Source organism: Anopheles darlingi, chromosome 3 (assembly GCF_943734745.1).
Source record: "Anopheles darlingi chromosome 3, idAnoDarlMG_H_01, whole genome shotgun sequence".
In the NCBI taxonomy this organism is placed as follows: domain Eukaryota; kingdom Metazoa; phylum Arthropoda; class Insecta; order Diptera; family Culicidae; genus Anopheles; species Anopheles darlingi.
In genome coordinates this window covers 28,685,939-28,707,891 of record NC_064875.1, presented here as the reverse complement: position 1 = coordinate 28,707,891, position 21,953 = coordinate 28,685,939, and the positions used below count along the sequence as shown (strand labels likewise).

Below are 21,953 nucleotides of genomic sequence, written 5' to 3'. Positions count from 1 at the left end.
AAGCAGCAGAAATTTCCGGTATAGTAAACGTTACGAGGTAGGTATCTTTTTCTACGTCGATGTCTGCACGGGACTCGGGACTTCCCTGTTATCTATACTGTAAAATGAGGAAGTCAATTTGAGTGGATTTCCTGTGTGTGATTAAAACGATTTTGAGTCATTCCATTCATACAGTCGTTCCTGCTTCTTTCTGCATTCTTGTACTTAATTACTGCCCAAAATACATTTGGACTCCCCATTTAGATTTGTTATTATGTTATCTTACTGAAAAAGCTGCATAGATAAATCTTCGCTATACTTCGGGCTCCACAGGTGCTTCGAAAACGAACGCATACCATCGCGTTCGATATCAGCGTGTTATCTGTCCATTGATGTTTATATCATCCGCTACTGCGCTCCCTTTTCTGCATGCCTAGTAACTGTGAGAAACATTTAAGGGCAAAGTACAGAGCAAAACATTTTATTTCTTTACCCCATTTTTTACTTTCTGTCTGACTGTGGTGCGCACCCACCTTTGGTTCTAAGGTCACGTTTTAGTTGCTAAAGAAGCTGACCTTCCGGTCCCATTACGTTTCCGGGAAAATATCGTAAACATTGACTTCGAGCAGCTGAAACAAAGTGGATCAAATTGTGAAATTTATTTACGACGCATGATGCATGACGCTTTACATGAAATAGACTTTGCGCACTGACTAATGCACTTGTTTCGCCTTATCACGCTCATGTGATCATTGTAAAAAATCATCGTCATATCGTCACCGAGCAGAGCAATGCAAGGCTATACGTAAAAATAGTTCATCGATCACAAATAACGAAAATGATGACTAGCGTTAAAAGAATCCACCAAGGAAATGATACCCGGGATTGAAACATCCATCAATCAATGTGGCAGCCATCGTCCTTACAAGTATTCTTGAAGACAGCAACACAGTGGTCGGACGGCTGGCCGGGCGGCAGGAGATAGCTTGCCGCTGGAGAGGGTGAGGGGAAAAGCTATTTTTGCACACCTTTCCAAACAACTTTTCGTTTTTTTTTGCTTTTTGAGCTTTGCCAAATCACCATTTCCCCTAACCTTGGCAAATGTTTTTTTTTTCGTTTTCATCATTTTGCCTTCTCCAGCCATTGATGAACTCGTGGAATTGGCGATAAAATGATCGGAAGCAGGGAAGGTAGGTGAAGGCGTTATCGCTGAAAAGCTTAAACACAAGCCTGTACATGTACATATCCAAGAGGTGAAAAACATGAAACCAGCAGCAGCAGCAGCAGCAGCAGCAGCAGAAGATAGATAAGGCATACCTGGCGCTGCTGCTGCTTTTGGTTGTTTTATCAAACCTCTTGCAGCTCACTTGTTATTCCCTGGCAGATATAGTGATGTCCAGCTGTAACACGTGCGATGCGGCGATGTGCTATCAGCCTTCGCTTACCTCTCGGGCGAAGCACCCTCTATAAAAGAAGTGTACCCCCGGGACTTGCAACCATTCTTGGGAAGTAGGTTGTGCTTTTCGTTTGCGATACACCGCAATCGCGGATCTTCATCTGACGCGGTGACCAATTATAAACCCCTTCGTTTTTGGAGTGCATCAGCGATTCAACTACCGAAACTGAGCAGAAGTGGTTGTGCAGCATGATCAGTGAGTTTGACGCAGCGGCTTTCCAGTGTGCCCCGTTTGTCCCGAAGTCTAAGTTTGGTGTTCTAAGTCGTTTTCCGTTTCCCCTTCCAATTTTTCCCCTTTCGCTTCCCCACAGGCGCAATATTGGCGCTATTTCTGCTGGGATGCGCCCAAGTGCAGGCCCAGACACCTCCAAGCTGTGTAGGTCAAGTGGACGGCCGATTCTTGGCACACGAAACTGACTGCTGGCGGTACTATACGTGTGTCGGTGGTCAAGCTTTCCCCCAGGAATGTCCGTCGCCATACGTCTTCTCCGAGACACTGCAAATCTGCGATTTCGGCGATCGCAACGCGTGCGTATCGTGTCCGGCAACGGGAGTTAAAACCTTGCCTGTGGCGGGATCGTGCACGAAATACATCCTGTGCGTCGAAGGAGGTCAAACCCAGCTGGAATGTCCCGCCGAGCTGCAATTCGATCCTGCGATCGGACAGTGTAACGTGGCTAGTATCGTCAACTGTCTCGAGTTGAACTGTCCGGCCACGGATGATCCAAACAACCCGGTCATACTGCCAAATCCCAACAACTGCCGAGAGTACTTTGTCTGTGTTCGCGGTGAACCACAGTCGCTAATGTGCCCAGTTAATACCTTCTTCAATCCCGACAAACGTGCGTGCGATCTCGAGGCCAACGTCCCCTGTGCGAATCCCCCCGTAAGTCCTGCATAGTGCGTAGCGTAGCGGAACTTGACGACGACGATATTCTACTCGAATAAATCAATCAGTTTGTAAATATATGAACCATATACCAGCCGCATTGTAAATACTTTCGGAAACCATTCGCTGTAAATAACAAAGCCCATAGCGCTTCATTTTCCTTGCCCAAAAAACCATCCCTCGCTATTAATCCTAACCTTTTCCTTACCTAACCCATTCCCTCGTTACCTAAAGCCCACTCCGCAGGATGATTCGGTCGCCCGATACTGCATCAACAACCAGGGAATGACACACAAGCCCATTCCCAACGATTGCCAGCGGTACGTTACATGTCTGCATACCGACGCTTACGTCATATCCTGCCCTCCCGGTAAGTCCTTCGATCGTATGGCGAAGGTGTGCATGGATACGGCCGAAGCGGAATGCTTGATTGACGTGAGGAGTCTGTGCCGCGCAACGACAGCCGAATCCATGGTAACGGTCGCCTACCCGAACAGCTGCTCGAAGTATGTTCTCTGCGTCTTCGGTGAAGCGTACGAGATGCAGTGTGCATCGCACGAGCTGTACGATATCCTGACCAACCGGTGCGTGATGGCGCACGAGGCACATTGTGACAATTACGTACCGTTGCTCCTGCTCGATGATCCGAAACCGTTTGCCGAACCGTGTGCCGGTAATGTCGGTATGACCAATGCACCTAATCCGAACAACTGCCGAGAGTACTACATGTGCATTAACACCGAAAGCCGACCGATGACATGCCCCGGAAATCAGATTTTCGATATCTACTCCCTCAGCTGCCGTCCAGTGATGCAGGCGACCTGTATTCGCGATGTCGCACCGCCCCCTCCACCAGTCCCCTCGCCGCCTAACAATCCATCACCAGCGCCCGCAGGCGGTCCTTGCGCAGGTAATGCTGGTATCAACTACCTACCACACCCGGCCGACTGCTCTCGTTACTACATGTGCATGGATACGCAGTCCATCGAACGGAATTGTGCGGCTGGAGAAGTGTTTGACGTTTACACTAAGCAATGCTTACTTCGTTCGGCGGGAACCTGCGTGCTGGATCCACCAGCACCCGCACCAGCTCCTGTAGGTGGTCCTTGTGCAGGTAATGCCGGTATCAACTACCTACCACACCCGGCAGACTGCACACGTTACTACATGTGCATGGATACGCAGTCCATCGAACGGAATTGTGCGGCTGGAGAAGTGTTTGACATTTACACCAAGCAGTGCCTACTTCGTTCGGCGGGAACCTGCGTCCTGGATCCACCAGCTCCTGCACCAGCGCCAGTAGATGGTCCTTGCGCAGGTAATGCCGGGATCAACTACGTGCCGCACTCGGCCGACTGCTCTCGTTACTACATGTGCATGGATACGCAGGCCATCGAACGGACTTGTGCGGCTGGAGAAGTGTTTGACATTTACACCAAGCAGTGCCTACTTCGTTCGGCGGGAACCTGCATCCTGGATCCTCCCGGTTATCCAGAGGATCTACCAAATCCGCCAACACCGCCACCCAATGTGTCGCCTCTGCTCGCTTGTCTCGGTAACGTCGGTGTTAACAATGCGCCCCATCCGGTCGATTGTACCCGCTACTATCTGTGCATCGATGAGCAAGCATTTGAGCAACAGTGTGGACCGAACCTCGTGTTCGACACTGTCACGCTGCAATGCAACCGGCCCGAGGTTTCGGTGTGCGTCGAAAACCTTCCCACACCACCGACAGCATCGCCTGGCCTTCAACCGACTCCTCCAACCGCTGCACCGACGCCTGCACCACCTTTGATACCGCCACCCAATGAGCCCGGACCACCACCGGTAGAAGTTCCAACCGTTCCGACCGCTGGTCCAGAACCGGTGACACCCGCACCACCCGTCCCTACCGCTCCAACACTGGTGCCCGGTCCGGAACCGACGCCAGTTCCTACTGCTGGTACCCCTGCTCCGACTGTAGCTCCTCCACCTCCTGAACCGACACCCGCTCCTACCGCTGCGACACCCGCTCCAACACCGGCCCCACCACCTCTTCCGACACCCGCCCCACCACCTCTTCCGACACCGGCCCCACCACCTCTTCCGACACCCGCCCCACCACCACTTCCGACACCCGCCCCACCACCTGCTCCGACGCCCGCACCAGGAGGCGGTACGCCCCACTGTCCCACGGACCAGGTATTCTACCATCCGCATCCCGACTGTACCCGGTTCTTCCGATGCGTATGGGGAACGCTGCACGTGTTGGACTGTCCGCCGAACCAGTACTGGAACCAGGAGCGAGAGTTCTGTGACCATCCCTTCAATGTCAGCTGTCCTGGCTCCTCCGGTTAAACCATTCTTGCGAACGTCCACCGCACGTCAGTAATGTAGAATCCTAACACCCATTCTAAGTCCAGTCGATCGCGACTGGCTTGAAAGCACCATCCCGCTTCCCGCCCCGAGAGGAACTGTTGTCCTTGCATGTCGCTAAGATTGTAAGAAATAAATCCAACATCCTACCCAACGGCTCTGAACGGCGCTGACTATGGCAAAACCCTCGCTTGGGATGTTTTGAGAAAGAAGTGCGCCTAAACGTATACGACCTAATCGCCTAATAGCCTAATCGCACGCCTAGCTATCTGAAGATTAGCCAAATAACATCGCCCCTGCCATAAACGGGGGTCGGAAATATTGTCGGACATTGTCGGAGTGACACATTCTGTTTTAAAAACAATTCTATTCCCTCTGATGGTTTCATCAATGTTCCGATGTAATTCTGGTCATTTTTACTTACTTTCAGTGAACGTTTTAGTGAGGTGTTATAAATTGAAGATCTTAACCATTTTTCCCACCCAGAATTCTGCTAGCGGGGAAGCAGACTATCCCGGGAACGTTAGAAGTAGAGAGGACAGAAGATTAGTAGTAATTACCAAATGTTGTATAGAGACTATACAAAAAATAAACACACTTTAAGATGGTTCGTTAAATGACTGTATTGGATGAAACAAGTTCTGTTTTGTGTCGTTCAACGATGAGCAACGTGTACGAGATAATCATGCTAGATCGTCGTACAACAGAGCATTAGGTTTGAAGTAGGAAACAGTTTTTAACAGAACACTTTTAAAAAATGGAATTGATACAGATGAATTGAAAGAAATTCATTTATCAAAGCAAACAAAGCAAGTCAAATCAAATCTAAAACAACCTCAAAAGGTGGTATTCACCAAATGAAACTTATGCTGCCAGTTTGGTGGGATTGGGAAGGAATAGTAACTTTTGAGCCTCGATGGTTCTGGTGCTGCGCTCACCATAGTCCATCCATCGTCGACGACAGTTGTTGATTTTTTGCTGACGTGTTAACTAAACAGGTCTAATTGAATGCAACCATACACGAGTAATGGCCAGAATTTTGCAGTGCAGTGAGAAAATTCATATTCGTACGGCTATGGGAAACATTAGCTTCGCATCTCATAAACTAATTGTTTTTCGCATAAACCTATTATTTTTTCCAATAAAAAGATATCAGATACCGGAATCTATTATTATTATTGTATAATGTTTATAAGAAAATAAGTTTGCACCGCGTGGATGCTTCTAATTCAAGACTGTTTAATTCCGATCAATACTTCTAACCATGCTTTGCTTTGATAGTACCAAAGTATCTGGGCGCGCGTGGTGTGCCTTCCGGAGAGAAGAGTAAGTTCATTCGTTTTTCCCTTGTCATCATTATCATTTTATATACCGCCCTTGTTTTTTCTGCTTGGGGTTTAATTATCTTTAAATTATTTCAATAGATTATTTTCTGTCCCATAAAAGGATACATTTACATATCACGCATCGCAATAAGAACATCGTACATTAGCAAGCTCAATCTTTAAACGGGTCAGACAATATGGTCCAGACTCAAGTCCGTACCATACATTTCCCCAGCAAATATATAAGCAATCCGTGTGTTTAGATCTGCAGAGAGAAGAATTGAACAAATTAGAGCACAATGATGAACATTTCTATTCCACTGTTAGCCGTAATTGATTCTATCAAATTCGAGGAGTGCCTTTCTTTCGTCCCATCGCCTAATGGACATTCAAACAGGAAAAATTCAGTTTAAAACAACGGATATTTATTGTATTATTTTAAACAGTAAGTTTTTATAAATACTACATTGAGAGCTCAGTGACAAGAGAAAAAATGTAAAAGTGTTTTTAAATTATTAGCTATTATCTATGTTCAGATAAGTTTAACGATTTCTTAGAGGTAAAACAAATACTTTCTACCGATGGTTTCGACGAGAGCAATTCTTACAATGTACACCGCTCTTTAATGCGTTGTCTGAGGCAGTCTGAAAGCGAAAATTGGAAAATAAATTTAATCAGTACCTTAACACAAACGACCGATGCGCATGCATAGTATACTTACGGGCATTGAGCGATCTCGGGGAAATCGCAACGTTGCGCCACTCGATTCCAGTGCAGTCCGGGAGCGCAGAACCGCTGGATCGCCGATCCACCCTGGCACAAGAAGTACTCCGCGCAGGACTGGCTGCCCGGAAGGAAGACAACCTCATTCGGATTGTCAATCGTGGGACAGCCAGGCTGTGTTAAACACTGGGCCCGCTCCGCATTCATGCAGATCCGTTGCGTGGCATCGAATTGGTGGCCAGCGCTGCACGTACCCTCGAACGAGATACCGTTCGAACAGGTGATGAACTTCTCGCAGGAAGATGGAGACGGGAACAACTCAACACCGAATGTCTGGCTGCAAACGTAGCAGAACACATTCTGGGGGAAGTCACATAACTGTTCCGCCTCATTAAAGAAGAATCCGGGTGGGCAGGTAGCCGGTAGCGGTTGCCCATTGTCACACAGGAAGTATCCCTCGCAAGAACTGAAATCGTTCACGAATAGTCCATCCGGTATGCCATGGCAGGGGCCCATTAGTTGGGCGGACGCTGCAGCAATCAGCGATGCTAACACCAGAGCGCGATGCAGAACACTTTGCTGAACCATTTTCTTTTGATGTCGGTTATACTTGAAAATTGCGAACAAATCGATTAGCTGGATACTTTGAGACTGATGTAGCAAAATCGCGAAATCAATCTATTTATACGATACCAAATGGCTACTGGCGCCCTACCAGTAATCATAATCACCTTTTAACACCTTGAATCACACCAGATTTTGCTATCGTAGAATGATGCAGCCAGTTTCCGTCCGGTTCCCTGCCAGGTATTTCCTGTTTTGATTCTATTTTCCGTTATCTAATCGCCTGCGACTTCACCCGGGCCAATCTGGCTTTGCAATCATTACTTTGCAACTTCTGGCGATATCGGTCAGACTGCTTCGACCCGCTTAAGGTATTACCGAATCGGATGAATTGCGCATTGCATTGTTTTTCATTACTCCATTTAACAATGCACATGAATCATGCGCTTCCTTAAACGTTTATCACAATCAAGCAAGCAAAGCATACAAAGTCCAATTGGAAACTCGGTAAAAATGGTAATGATAGATTATTTGTTATTTGTTCATCATGTGTGTCATCATCTAGCAAATGATGATGCATTGGATTTGAACAGATTCCCTCTACTTTCTCTTTATTTCACAAATTCTGTAACAGATTCCTTCATAAATATCTTACTATTATCATAGAATCGAATTAATTTTGTTCTCGAATTTATTCAAAAGCAACCAGGTAATTCATTGAGCAGATTGGCCGTATCTGTTGGAAATAGCTTCGGGAGGTTCTAAGATTTATCTGCGACTAGCGTTGTAGGGACAAGTCCAACGCCTGAGTTTGGCGTAAGCGATGGGTAGGCCGTATGTACAGGGTAAGGCAACATGAGCTTTGGCGCAAAATGCGTTCGTTAGTTAGTCGACACTGTGCTACAATTATATCGAAGATGAAACCTATAGTGCAATCTAGGGGCAAGTGGAAGAGTAGTATTTTCATTTGCAGATTCATCTGCGATGACTTCTACTTACACATTCCACATTTTGTTCCATATCACATACCCGTGATTCAGGATTGAAGAGTAACGTAGGTGCACACTGTGCTGATGTGGCTGCCCCATTCAGGCAGATAAAATATTAAGAACAATCCGCTGGATCTGCTAACCAGCATTGGTGTCGCTGGGTTGATATTGCTGGGACACAAAAACTCACAATGTCCATTGAGTAGCTCCAGTATTTGCGGTGCTGGACGACTCTACTCTCCGAGTGAAGTCACACGTACCGACCTCCTTGAGATGTTCCTCCCCCGGTTATTTTATCTCCCGTAGAGGCATGTCAATGATAACACGAAGTAAAATCAAGTTAATATTATATAATTCCTGGAAGGTCTTGATATGGAGAACTTGTTTTGTCAAACAGCTATTTGAACTAGTGCAAACACGATGGCGCTCAAAACCCACTTCGAATCCATTTCTGGGCATTTGGTCTTCTAGCACGATGATTGACAAGTGTGAGCTTCTGCGAACTGAGCTCTTGGTAATGGCCAAAAGGTTGATTGTTTTGCAGCTATAAATGCCGTAAATCTCATTCTGTCGACATTAATATCAGCCCGAAAACTGTATCATATGCAAACAAGGCGTTTACCACATTCCATATTTAGTATAACATCACTCAATGGATCAAGATGGCTACCAAAAGAGTCAGACACAGAAAAATTTATTGCTGTGATGTGATGTTGGTAATGCTTGAAAATTGCATGCATAATAGTTTATAAAGATATTTGGATGTGCTATACAAGAGGTAGCAGAGTCAAGAAGTTGATCCATTTGTACGTTGCTGAAAACCTAGTGGCGCCCAACCTGTAATCATAGTCCTAAGCTTCATAAGCCTTTAACACCTCAAATTGCATCCGGTCTTATTATCTTGAGAAGTGGTGGCTAAATTTAGCCCGGTTCTCAGCCAGCTATTTCCTGTTTTGATACTGTTTTCCTTTATCTAATCGTCTTCAGCTGTTTTCCTTTATCTAATCGTGCTCACGAGACAGCCATCTCTCAAATTTGGAAATAAGCCAATACGTCCAACGTCCATTCTCGCTGCCATCGCTCAGAGGAACTGCGCTTCGCCGCCCAGCGAATGCCCGTTGTGCCACGATCAAAACAACACGCCCTGTCCTAATCGACGAGGATCCTGATTCCACATTGAGATCAAACGAGCTTCAACGTATATTTGTCTCACTACCTATACCAATCCTTCTGAGAAACCCAATCTACAACATACAGGTGTTACTAGCAAGGGTAATTTCCATTTTTCAGAAAAGTTTATGTTTTTATTCATTCCATTCTTTCGCCTAAATAAAGTAATTTCTCTTCAAAGAAATATTCAATTTTCAAACAACAATAGATTTCATACATTACGGAACATATTCAAATCGATGAGCAGTTAGGTCGTATGATTTGCCGATAACTTCTTTATAGAATCAGCTCTACCGTTAACGGTTTTTCTTGTTCGATAAGGAAAAATCCGATGATCCATCGGCGCAACGTGAGTTTTCACTAGGTCTTAGACACAGTTCAAATGTTATGTCGAAGATCAAACCTGGAGCGCAATTTATAGGATCCGAACTCTTGACACCATCCAAGCAAATATAGAATGATTCACAGTTTGCCGGATTTCCGACGAGATGGAATCCAGTTGCAGGACAAGACGTGGGAGACGGAGCTCCTCCAGCCTGGTTTTAATTAAAAAGAAAGAGTAGATTTATCATTTACTGCTGATAGCATTATGGTGGCTTCTACTTACACATTCCACGTTTTCTTTGAAATCACAAATCCGTTTTTCGGGATTGAAGAGTAACGGGGGTGCACACTGTGCTGACGTGGCTTCACCATTCAGGCAGATGAAATAACTCGAACAATCGGCTAAATCTGGCACCAGCACTGCTGTCGCCGGGTTAATATTGCTGGGACACACTGGGGCAGCCTTACAATTAACGTTATTTGCTATGGTACAGATTCCCAACACACGGTCGAACAATAAACCGTCGGCACATTCACGCAACACCCCAATTCCTTTGAAGCAAAGCGTGTAAAATTTACAATTTCCCTCGATTGGTTCCAGCGTTGGCGATGTAACGTAGTCATCAGGACAGAGCAAACACTTCACTCTCCAATTGAAGTCACATACTTGCTCCTCTTCATCAAAGTAGAGGGCTTCTGGACATTTCCCGGGGAATGCCTCGCCTCTGAAACAAGTATAGAACCCATCACACGCAGTAAAATCATTGATAAATCTACCATCCGGAAGGTTTTGGCAACGATTGTTTTGAGAAACAGCTATTTGAACTAGTGCAAACAGGAGCGCACTCAAAAGCCACTTCAATTCCATTTTTTGGTATCTGATCTAAAAGCACGATGATTGAGGAATGTGTGCTCCTGCGAACTGAGCTCTTACCAATGGTCGATGGGTTGATTTTACTGCAGTTTTAAATGCCGGAAGTCAGATGCAGTTAACAACGTGTGGTAGCTGATTAGGTATAATATAGCTTCGTGCGCTTGAAACCGGCGTATCGTACGGTGATAAGGCTTTTATTACATTCTATATTTAGTATAACATCACAATGAATGTATTGAAGCAAGATGGCTATCAACAACGTCGGGCAAATTTAGTGCACCATTTGACTTTGACATCGGTTAAGCTTGAAAATTGCATACGAATAGTTTGCCAAGATACTATACAAGAGGTAGCAGAATCATGAATTTGTAAACGAAGTCTTTAACACCTCAAATGGCATCAGGTGTTATTACCTTGAGAAGGGACGGCTAAATTTAGCCCCATTCTCAGCCAGCTATTTCCTGTTATGATACTGTTCTCCGTTATCTAATCGCCTTCGATTTCACCTGGGTCAATCTGACCTTGTAATCCTTACTTTACAACTTCTGGCAGTGAGACTACCCCGATTCGCTTAAGCGATTATCGATTCGGATGAATTGCGCATTGCATTGTTTTTTTATTGATGCATTCCACCCCATTACCCCAGTAAACGATGCACATTTATTTCATAGCATTTAATTTAAACAGATTCCTATTGCTTTCTTTTTATCGGACAAGATCAGTACTAGATTCCTGAATTGAGATGCCTGATCTCGAATCAATTTTTAAGCAAACATAGTATTTAAACGCAAATAGTATTTAAACGCAAATTCCTGCACAGGAACAGCTAGTGATGAAAAATGGTGTATGTCCAATATGTAGGGGATCGTATTTCCTTGGGTAACGATTTGCCGGATTTAGGATTCCGATTCACTAAATAGAACATGAGCACTTGCCCAAATATGTATTTATTAAATCCAGTTTTTTTTAATATGACAGGTTTTTGGTCTATTAAAACAGTTAAGTTAGTTTTTGTGAAATTTGGGTACTTTTGTTGCACTTCTCATTTAAAAAGGGGGCTTTTAAATCGTTCCAATTATCAACCATATCTGACAATTCATATTTAGCAAATATATGAAAATTATATGCATATGGGTTACACTTCCGTGGTTTTTCCGTGGTTTAGCATCCTTTTTCTCATATTATATCTAATAAACAGATCTTATAGCGAAAATAAATATTAATAAAAAAATATTATCAATAACTTTTATTTAATCATTAAACAAGTCATTCAATAAACATACGGCTAGTCCGTCCTTTAAAATATATGTTAAAAAAACAACTCATACGAAGATATCACTTCTATCGATATCAATTCCTATTAGAACCGTAATTAAAAACACACAGAAGTTACTACCAAGGGTAGTACAGCATCTCGTGAAAACTTATCCATAGTAGAAACGCTAGACGAATAATTTTCGCGAAATATAAATGTGACCTAATTAAATCGTGTTTGTAATAATCACCAACGCCTACTTCTATTTGTATGCTGTTCGGTTAAATTAATCGTTTCTAAGCTAATAACGATTAGGATAAATCAATAATCTTTTACGCTGGATAAATTGCGCTTCTTTTCAAAAACCGAAAACAAATGCTTTTCCAAAACAGACAATATTTTCATTTATTACATGCAATCGTCAACATTAACAGAATTCTCTTGAATGAAACATTAAACATACTAACAACAATACATTCGATACATTCTAGAACATATGCACTACGGTGAGCGGATTAATCAGATCTCTTTAGAATAGTTTCTTCTGGGTTTGGATCAGGGAAAGGTGATGATCCGTCGGCGCAACGTGAGTTTTCATCTGGCAGTCGACACTGTCCTGCTGTTATGTCGAAGATCAAACCTGGAGCGCATTCTAAGGGATCTGCACTCTGGACACCATCGACACATACAAAATACGATACACAGTCTGCCGGATTTCCTATAAGGTGAAATCCAGTTGCAGGACAAGACGTGGGAGACGGAGCGCCTTCAGCCTGGTAATTAGGAAGAAAATAGAATAGAATGATTGTTTCTTATTGTTAATAGAAGTATTGTCAATTATAATAGCGTTATGATGATTTCTACTTACACATTCCACATTTTCTTCTAAATCACATCGCGCTGTTTCAGGATTGAAGAGTAACGTGGGCGCACACTGTGCTGGCGTTGCATCGCCATTCAAGCAGATAAAATATTTCGAACAATCCGCTGGATCTGGTACCAGCACTGGTGTGGCTGGGTTAATATTGCTGGGACACGCGGCAGCCTCACATTCGACGGTATCTGCTACTGCACAGGCTCCCAACACACGGTCGAACAATAATCCGTCGGCACATTCACGCAACGAACCGATTCCTTGGAAGCAAAGCGTATAAAAATCACAGTTTCCCTCGATTGCTTCCAGTGTTGGCGGTGCATCGGGGTCATCTGGACAAATCAAACACTTCACTCTCCAATTGAAGTCACACAGTTGCTCTTGTTCATTAAAGTAGTAGCCTTCTGGACATTCTCCAGGGAATGCTTCGCCTCTGAAGCAGGTATAGTAACCGCCACACGCAGTAAAATCATTGATAAATCTACCGTCCGGAAGGTTTTGGCAACGATTATTTTGAGAAACAGCTATTTGAACAGCAAGTGCAAACACGATGGCACTCAAAAACCACTTCGAATCCATTTCTGGGCGTTTAATCTACAAGCACGATGATTGAGGAATGTGTGCTCCTGCGAACTGAGCTCTTGGTAATGGCCAAAAGGTCGATTGCTTTGCAGCTATAAATGCCGTAAATCTCATTCTGTCGCCGTTAACGACATGTGGTAGCTGATTAGGGATAAATTATCTTCATGAGCCTTAAAGCCGTACGCTGATAAGGCTTTTAACATGAAACATGAAACGTAGTTCCCATAAAATCACAATCAAAGCTTTGTAGCTATCATGGTGGCTATCAACGCACACTGTTGAGGTACTTGTAATTTTGTACACCATTTTGTTCTATTGATACGATGCCGAAAGAGCTGTGCCCAACCCGTAATCCTATTTCCTTTTCAACTCCTCAAATCACACCAGCTTTTATTATCTTGAGAAGGTGCAGCTTGAGAATTGTTTCCTGCTTTGATTCTGCTTTACGTTATCTAATCGCCTTCAACTTCCCCTGGGTCAATCTGGCCTTGTAATGCTTACTTTACAACTTCTAGCGGTATCAGTCTGTCTACTTCGACCAGCTTAAGCTATTACCGAATCGGATGAATTGCGCTTTGCATTGTTCCTCGCATTTGTGCATTCATATCCCATTTAACGCTGTGCATGAATCATGCGCTTCCTTAAACGTCCAGCACAATCAAGCAAGCAAAGCGTACAAAGTCCAATTGGAAACCACCAAAACCCAACATCCCCTCCCTCATGAGGACGTATTTCCTTTTGTGAAAGAAGCATTGTTTAATTTAAACCACTTACGGTACATCATGAGTCGTTGATAGATGGGAAACAATGGTAATCCCACTCAATGGAATTTCGAATCTCGAATTCGAAGGCTAAGTTCAAGGTTTCACATCGAAAGAAGTGTACAACGTCAATGAGGCATTCTATCAATCTATTCCAAATGATTGGTCATTATCACACTCGCTTGATGTATTTATTTGCAATGTTCAAAACACTTTTCCTATACACCAAACTACTCGTTGATTCCTCAAGCGTGTCTTTAGAACATGACTTGGACATCATGGCAGTTTGTTTGTTTCTGCAAACTACAACCATCTATTGTATATTGGGTGCATCTCTAAATCATCCAAAGACGTTCATTGTATCCATCAGACTTGAAGAACATCCTACCGCAAGGCTAGTTCACAGACGTTCGTTCCATCAAAATAACAACAGAAACGTGGCATACACACGTCTTATGATTGTTTTAGATGTAGATAAGCCTACTTTACTTTAAGATGTAGATGTAGATGAGCCTACTAACTTTCAGTTTGTTACACAACAAGCAAATCAAATGGATAAAATAACCATAGATGTGAACTGTAAAATACATCTGCCAACAAATTATTAGCTTCTATGTTACGGCTCAACGCGTCCCTCGTAAAATCTCACATTTCAAACACACTTTGTGGCATAATACATATTACCTGACGTACTTGCTACGTCATATTAGTATCATTTTAACTTAACTGGTCATTCTTAATCAATCCAACCGATATCAATCCAAATTGGAGTGCAAATCAATGCCACGAATGGTTTGAAATAATCTACTTTAATTCATGTATTTTTACTTTTTGACTTAACGGCATGTGAAACTGTGTATAGAAGAAACTCTGCATTGAAGACATAGTGTTCTATTTCACCTCACATCCTACTGTTTCAATGAACATTTATAAAGTAACTCTGCTAAGATTTTTCCCAAAACTATGAGTAGCATTCTGACAAGCAAAATCATACTAAAAACTACCATTTTTGCCCAAGTTTCACAAAATAGCAAAAATACAACACCGTTTTTCAACAATTCAAATTGCCATGTACGGTGCAACTTTAGACAGCGCAAATATTTCTGGGTACACTTGTATTTTTCGGTAATAGTAATATGGATCCGCTATACATTTTTTTATTTCGCTTCTAATTGGGATTGGTATAGATGAAACGAGAAGAAACAGTATAATCGTATAAATTAAAAACTTTATTGTGTTTCATAATTATTCAAACGCGATCATGTATTGACACGAGAAGAACTGTTTATTAGACAGGATGGCGTGGGCAAGTGACATCAGGCCATGAGGATTCTCTAATACTAAACTGAACAGCTTTGATTATTTCACAATCGCACTGAAAGAGAAAACCATCCAAAGCATCAAATGGGTTTCTTTTGAATGAATGAATCTTTCTTAAATAGGCCATCTAAACTAGGCAGTTAAGGGGAGCCTTACCACAATTCGAGTACCAAAAATAGCTCCCTTGAATACTTTCATAGTATATACACAATTTGTAGAGAAGATTAGCTCGCGATCATGTTGGATTTATTTTAAGTGCTGCAGGAGGAAGAGGCGATGATCCATCGGCGCAACGTGAATCTTCATCCGGTAGTCGACACTGTGCTAATGTTATGTCGAAGATCAAATCCGGAGCGCAATCTATGGGATCTGCACTCTGGACACCATCCAAGCAAACAAAGTACGACACGCAATTCGCTGGATTGCCGATGAGATGGAGTCCGGACGCAGGACAAGACGTGGGAGGTGGAGCTTCGAGCTGGTAATTAGGAAGAAGATAGAATAGAATTGTTATTTCCTAATGATAGCGTTATGATGATTTCTATTTACACATTCCACATTTTCTTCTAAATCACATCGCGCTGTTTCAGGATTGAAGAGTAACGTGGGTGCACACTGTGATGGCGTTGCTTCGCCATTCAAGCAGATAAAATATTTCGAACAATCCGCCGGATCTGGTACCAGCACTGGTGTGGCTGGGTTAATATTGCTGGGACACGTAGAAGCCTCACAATCGACTGTATCTGCTACTGCACAGGCTCCCAGTACACGGTCGAACAAAGTCCCTTCAGCACATTCTTGCAACGAACCGATTCCTTGGAAGCAAAGCGTATAAAAATCACAGTTTCCATCGATTGCCTCCAGCGTTGGCGGTGCATCGGGGTCATCTGGACAGAGCAAACACTTCACTCTCCAATTGAAGTCACACAGTTGCTCCTCTTCATCAAAGTAGTAGCCTTCTGGACATTCTCCAGGGAATGCCTCGCCTCTGAAGCAGGTATAGTAACCGCCACACGAAGTAAAATCATTGATAAATCTACCGTCCGGAAGGTTTTGGCAACGGTTGTTCTGAGAAACAGCTATTTGAACTAGTGCAAACACGATGGCACTCAAAAGCAACTTCGTATCCATTTCTGGGTATCTGATCTACTAGCACGATGAATGACGAATATGTTCACTTGCGAACTGAGCTCTTACCAATGGGCGATGGATTGATTGTTCTGCAGTTTTAAATACCGGAAGTCAGTCACACATCGTCAACTGTGTGGTAGCTAATTAGGGATAACATATCTTCGTGCGCCTGAAAGCCGTATCGTACGCTGATAAGGCGTATAACATCACAATCAATGGATCGAAGCTATCGAGGTGGCTATCAACAGCGTGCGATACAGGACACTTTTCTGTTCCATTTTGTTTTAATACGGGTGTTGAGTTGAAATTGTATACGAATACTTTTTTCAAAATACTTTGATACGATTCGGAAATACTAGTGGCCAAACATTTCCTGTAATAATCGCTTTTATTCGCCTTAATCACCCCAGGCCTTATTATCTTGTGAATATGCAGACAATTTCCTATCGTTTCCCAGCCAGGTATTTCCTGTTTTGATTCTGCTTCCCGTTATCTGATATGCTTCACTTTCCTGAGTCAATATAGCATTTGAATCATTACTTTGCAACTTCTAGCGGTATTAGTCAGACTTCTTCGACCCGCTTAAGGTATTACCGAAGTGGATGAATTGCGCTTTGCATTGTTCCTCATTTCTGCATTCATATCCCATTTAAAGATGCACATGAATCATACGATTATTTAAACGTTCAGTACAAAAAAGCAAGCAAGCGTACAGAGTCCAATCGAAATCTACCCCAAAAATACAGCCGCTGTCTGATGAAGAATCACTTTCAGCATTGTGTGATTTAGCTCGCTAACGATACATCATGAATCAGTCATCGATAGGAAACCATTAGTTTTAACCCCGAATATCTACAACTCAACCGATTCGGTAGATTACAAGTTGTTATTGCATATTTTTAGGCACTAAATATTGAAACTTTTTAGCGCTAAAATAACCGATGCAATGTGTCGTATACTTAAACACACGATTAAATCGTTTTGTCATACAAAAAACAACATTGTAATGTCCTCTCGCTCTCCCATTCTTGAAAGAACTTTTTGGGACAGTTATAAATGTAAAATCATCTATTCACCTCTCTGGAAAGGAGCAGGTGGTAGAAAGCATACTAAGTATGTAGTAACTTCCTGCCCCTATACCCCAGATGAGTTTCAGTTTCCGACTTATTCCATCGGTGCTTTAATTGTTAAATTTTTAAATATGTAACTACGCAAATCGGTTAAGATGTACTTCTTTGTATTTTCCCGTGTTTTATCTTTGTGTTTTATACACCAACTATTAAGCATTAAGCTTACTGAGCTTAACCAATTGTTTCAGTCAATTTTTCAAGGTTTCCACAAAGTTACTCAAGCAACGCTGCGCAACAGTGGACGGTTCGTATTCATATAAATTAAAAACTTTATTGTTATTAATATGTTCTGAAACGCGAGTATGTATTTATACAGGAAGAACTGTTTATTAGACAGGATGTGTGGGCAAGTGACATCAGGCCATGAGGGTTCTGTAACACTAAACTGAACAGATTTGATTTGTCAACAATGCACTGAAAGAGGCAACCATCTGAAGTATCAGATGGTTTACTTCTTTGAATGAATCTTTCTTAAATAGACCATCTAAACTAGGCTTTAACTAGGATATGGCTCCCTTGAATACTTTCATAGTATATACACAATTTGTAGAGAAGATTAGCTCGCGATCATGTTGGATTTATTTTAAGTGCTGCAGGAGGAAGAGGCGATGATCCATCGGCGCAACGTGAGTTTTCGTCCGGCAGTCGACACTGTGCTACCGATATATCGAAGATCAAATCCGGAGCGCAATCTATAGGAGCAGCACTCTGGACACCATCCAAGCAAACAAAGTACGATACGCAATTCGCTGGATTGCCGATGAGATGGAGTCCGGACGCAGGACAAGACGTGGGAGGTGGAGCTTCGAGCTAGTAATTAGAAAGTATATAGAATAGAATTATCGTTTCCTAATGATAGCGTTATGATGATTTCTACTTACACATTCCACATTTTCTTCTAAATCACATCGCGCTGTTTCAGGATTGAAAAGTAACGTGGGTGCACACTGTGCTGGCCTAGCATCGCCATTCAAGCAGATAAAATATTTCGAACAATCCGCTGGATCTGGTACCAGCACTGGTGTGGCCGGGTTAATATTGCTGGGACACGTAGCAGCCTCACAATCGACTGTATCTGCTACTGCACAGGCTCCCAGTACACGGTCGAACAATAATCCGTCGGCACATTCACGCAACGAACCGATTCCTTGGAAGCAAAGCGTATAAAAATCACAGTTTCCCTCGATTGGTTCCAGCGTTGGCGGTGCATCGGGGTCATCTGGACAAATCAAACACTTCACTCTCCAATTGAAGTCACACAGTTGGTCCTCTTCATTAAAGTAGTAGCCTTGTGGACATGTTCCAGGGAATGCTTCGCCTCTGAAGCAGGTATAGAACCCATCACACGAAGTAAAATCATTGATAAATCTACCGTCTGGAAGGTTTTGGCAACGATTGTTTTGAGAAACAGCTATTTGAACTGCAAGTGCAACCACGATGGCACTCAAAAACCACTTCGAATCCATTTCTGGGCGTTTAATCTATAAGCACGATGATATGTTCACTTGCTAACTGAGCTCTTGACAATGGTCCATGGGTTGATTGGTCTGGTGTTTTAAATATCGAAAATTCTTTCTGCTGACGTTGACGTTGACGTTCTGCAGTAGCTGATTAGGGGTAAATTACCTTGCCATCTGTCTGGAAGACGTGACGGTTGCTGATAAGCCGTTTACTACGTTCCATGTTTCGCATTAAATCACAATCAAAGCAGTGAAATATTATTAAAAAAACAAAACAGAGACGATACGTGGCTACTTAGTCATGGGTATGGACGTAAATCGACGCAGGCGCAATTAGATTAGCTGTGACCCCCACGTGGTGCCAGGGCTGCGTTTGTTCAATGGCATGTTTACGACACTTCCCAAATCCTCCGATAAGATTAGATAATAAATACCGAGCCAGATTAGCAGTGTTAGCCTATTGTTCCTAGTTCCGGTCTCTAGCAAGCCGTCAGAATGCCTTTTACAAACGACGGACCGTACTCAGTTGACTCTTGGCTATCGTGGCAGTATGGCTGAGTTTAAAAATAGAAGTTTGCTAGCGCTGGCTATCGTACTTCTTACGGTCACCAAAAGCATTACCTGTTGTCGGGAAAACATCGAATGTGATCCCACTCGGCCTGAAACAGCAACGTGTCAGAACAGCACGGCCGATTGGTCGTTGGAGCCCAGCCTCATCGATTGCAGTGTTTTTCTAAACTGTCTTTTCGGAACAGGCCTAATAAACTGCTGCCCTGATGGCGAGTATTTCAATGCAGAAACTCTGTTGTGTGAAGATTCCGCCAATGTGGAGTGTGACATTATACCACTGCCATGCACTGATACTCCGCCATTGCCAACGACGACCGACAGCGGTGAAGCTGACACTACAACGCAAGATCCGGAAGAAACAACTTTAGAACCGGCCGATACAACTCCATTGCCAGAAGACACGACGACTGTAGTGCCTGAAGAAACCACTGAACCGCCAGAGGATACTACAACGCAAGATCCAGACGATACTACACTCGAACCAGACGAAACCACTGTACTGCCAGAGGATACTACAACGCAAGATCCAGACGATACTACACTCGAACCAGAAGAAACCACTGTACTGCCAGAGGATACTACCACGCTGGATCCAGAGGAAACGACGACAACGGTGGACCCTGAAGAAACAACTGAGCTACCAGAGGAAACCACAACCGATGATGAAGAAACTACCGAACCACCACCAGAGACGACAACTGGGGGAGCTAGTGAGCTGGATAAGCTTTGCGCTGCACAAACATCCGATGAGACGGTAGAAGTACCTTATCCAGGCCAATGCAACCCGTACGTGATCTGCACGAACCGAGAGTTTGTCCGCGTAGAGACATGTCCAGCAGGACTACATTTCAATCCCATTAAATCTGTTTGTGATGCACGCAATACTGCCGAATGCGTCGATTTCGTTTGCCATGACAACCCGGATGGCACAGTACTGACAGTGAAAAGCATTAACACATGTGACAAGTACGTGAATGGTACACGATGTGGTAACAGGTTAGCGCTAATGTACAGTCTTCTTCCAGATACTACATATGCTTCGGTAGCATGGTACAGGTACGACAGTGCGCCCCTGGAACCATTTACGATCCAGAGAATAATTGGTGTATCGTAGATAATACGGAAGCACCGTGTGAGGTAACGGTAGACGTGATAAAGTGACGAGCGAAAGGACGAACTCCTAATCCGTACTTCCCGTTCTACTTCTACAGCGTGAACGGCCACCACCTCCACCGGAGTCAGTCGTCTTACAATGCAGAGCGGAAGATGAACTTTCCAAGTTACGACATCCCGCCCAGTGCGATGTGTACTATCGCTGTATCAACGGTGTGATTATAGCACGGCAGTGTCCTTCCGGGTTGCTGTTTGATACAGTGCGCGAACAGTGCAATCGTGAGAGTGAGGTTAATTGTGAAGCACCGGCGTATTAGCTGAAACGAAAGGAAAAAAAATAACTTTTTTTTAAAACAAACCCTAACCCTTTTCAATTATACCGTAAACAACATAAGTAATCGTAATTTGCATGGCATAAGTGGAGTCCTCGCGGTTGAATACCACTTCTGGAGGAGACCGAGTGGATACATGTTGCCATGCTATCGTATATGTCTATCAACCCGGCGCACCAGTGTTTGCTATCGCAGTTTTATCATTCTGAAACGAATCGGTTACTCATGTTATCGGATCGGACATCGCAGTACCGGGAAGCAACAGTAAAGTATCTGCAAAACATTTTCCGTACAACATCCCCGAGCTGGCGAAAATGTATAAATACGGGTGATCGTAATGGTACCTCAGGTTTCTACACTTTCACTAAGTTGGCAGTGGGAGCGTCTCTAACAAGCTACACGATGCACAGTAAGTGTGTGGCGTATGGCGTGTGGTCGGCACGCGCCGAATCCTATACCCGAGCTAGATGCCGAATCCTGTGTTGATGTCCTTTCAGCAGTGATGGCCGTTTGGTGTTTGCTGACAATTCTCGCAGTTGCCGTGCAGGCGCAAATATGTAGTAACTTCAATTACACCAGGTTTCTCGCGGATCACAGGAAGTGTAACTATTATACCGTCTGCCACAACGGACGACCTGTGCCACTAGTGTGCCCTTCGGGTTACCACTTCAACGTGGACAAGCAGCTCTGTGATTATCCAAGCGTGGCCGGTTGTATTCGATGCCCACCGACGGGATTCGCTAACCTAGCCGTCGATGGCAGCTGCACCAAGTTTGT

At 43.7% G+C, this 21,953-nt stretch overlaps 1 protein-coding gene across 1 annotated transcript in view; it reads left to right on the top strand.

Moving 5' to 3' along the window:
• The first annotated feature begins 1,624 nt into the window (after window positions 1–1,624).
• The window catches only part of LOC125955386 (uncharacterized), a 20,478-nt gene continuing 149 nt past the window's right edge, over window positions 1,625–21,953 (top strand). Inside the window, exons 1-9 of the mRNA XM_049686520.1 lie at window positions 1,625–1,631; window positions 1,747–2,335; window positions 2,420–2,426; window positions 2,559–4,656; window positions 19,917–20,697; window positions 20,757–20,868; window positions 20,943–21,160; window positions 21,290–21,585; window positions 21,674–21,953. The exon at window positions 21,674–21,953 is cut by the window's right edge and continues 149 nt beyond it. Coding sequence (XP_049542477.1) covers window positions 1,625–1,631; window positions 1,747–2,335; window positions 2,420–2,426; window positions 2,559–4,656; window positions 19,917–20,697; window positions 20,757–20,868; window positions 20,943–21,160; window positions 21,290–21,585; window positions 21,674–21,953 — 4,388 coding nt within the window. The remainder of the gene's footprint in view (window positions 1,632–1,746; window positions 2,336–2,419; window positions 2,427–2,558; window positions 4,657–19,916; window positions 20,698–20,756; window positions 20,869–20,942; window positions 21,161–21,289; window positions 21,586–21,673) is intronic.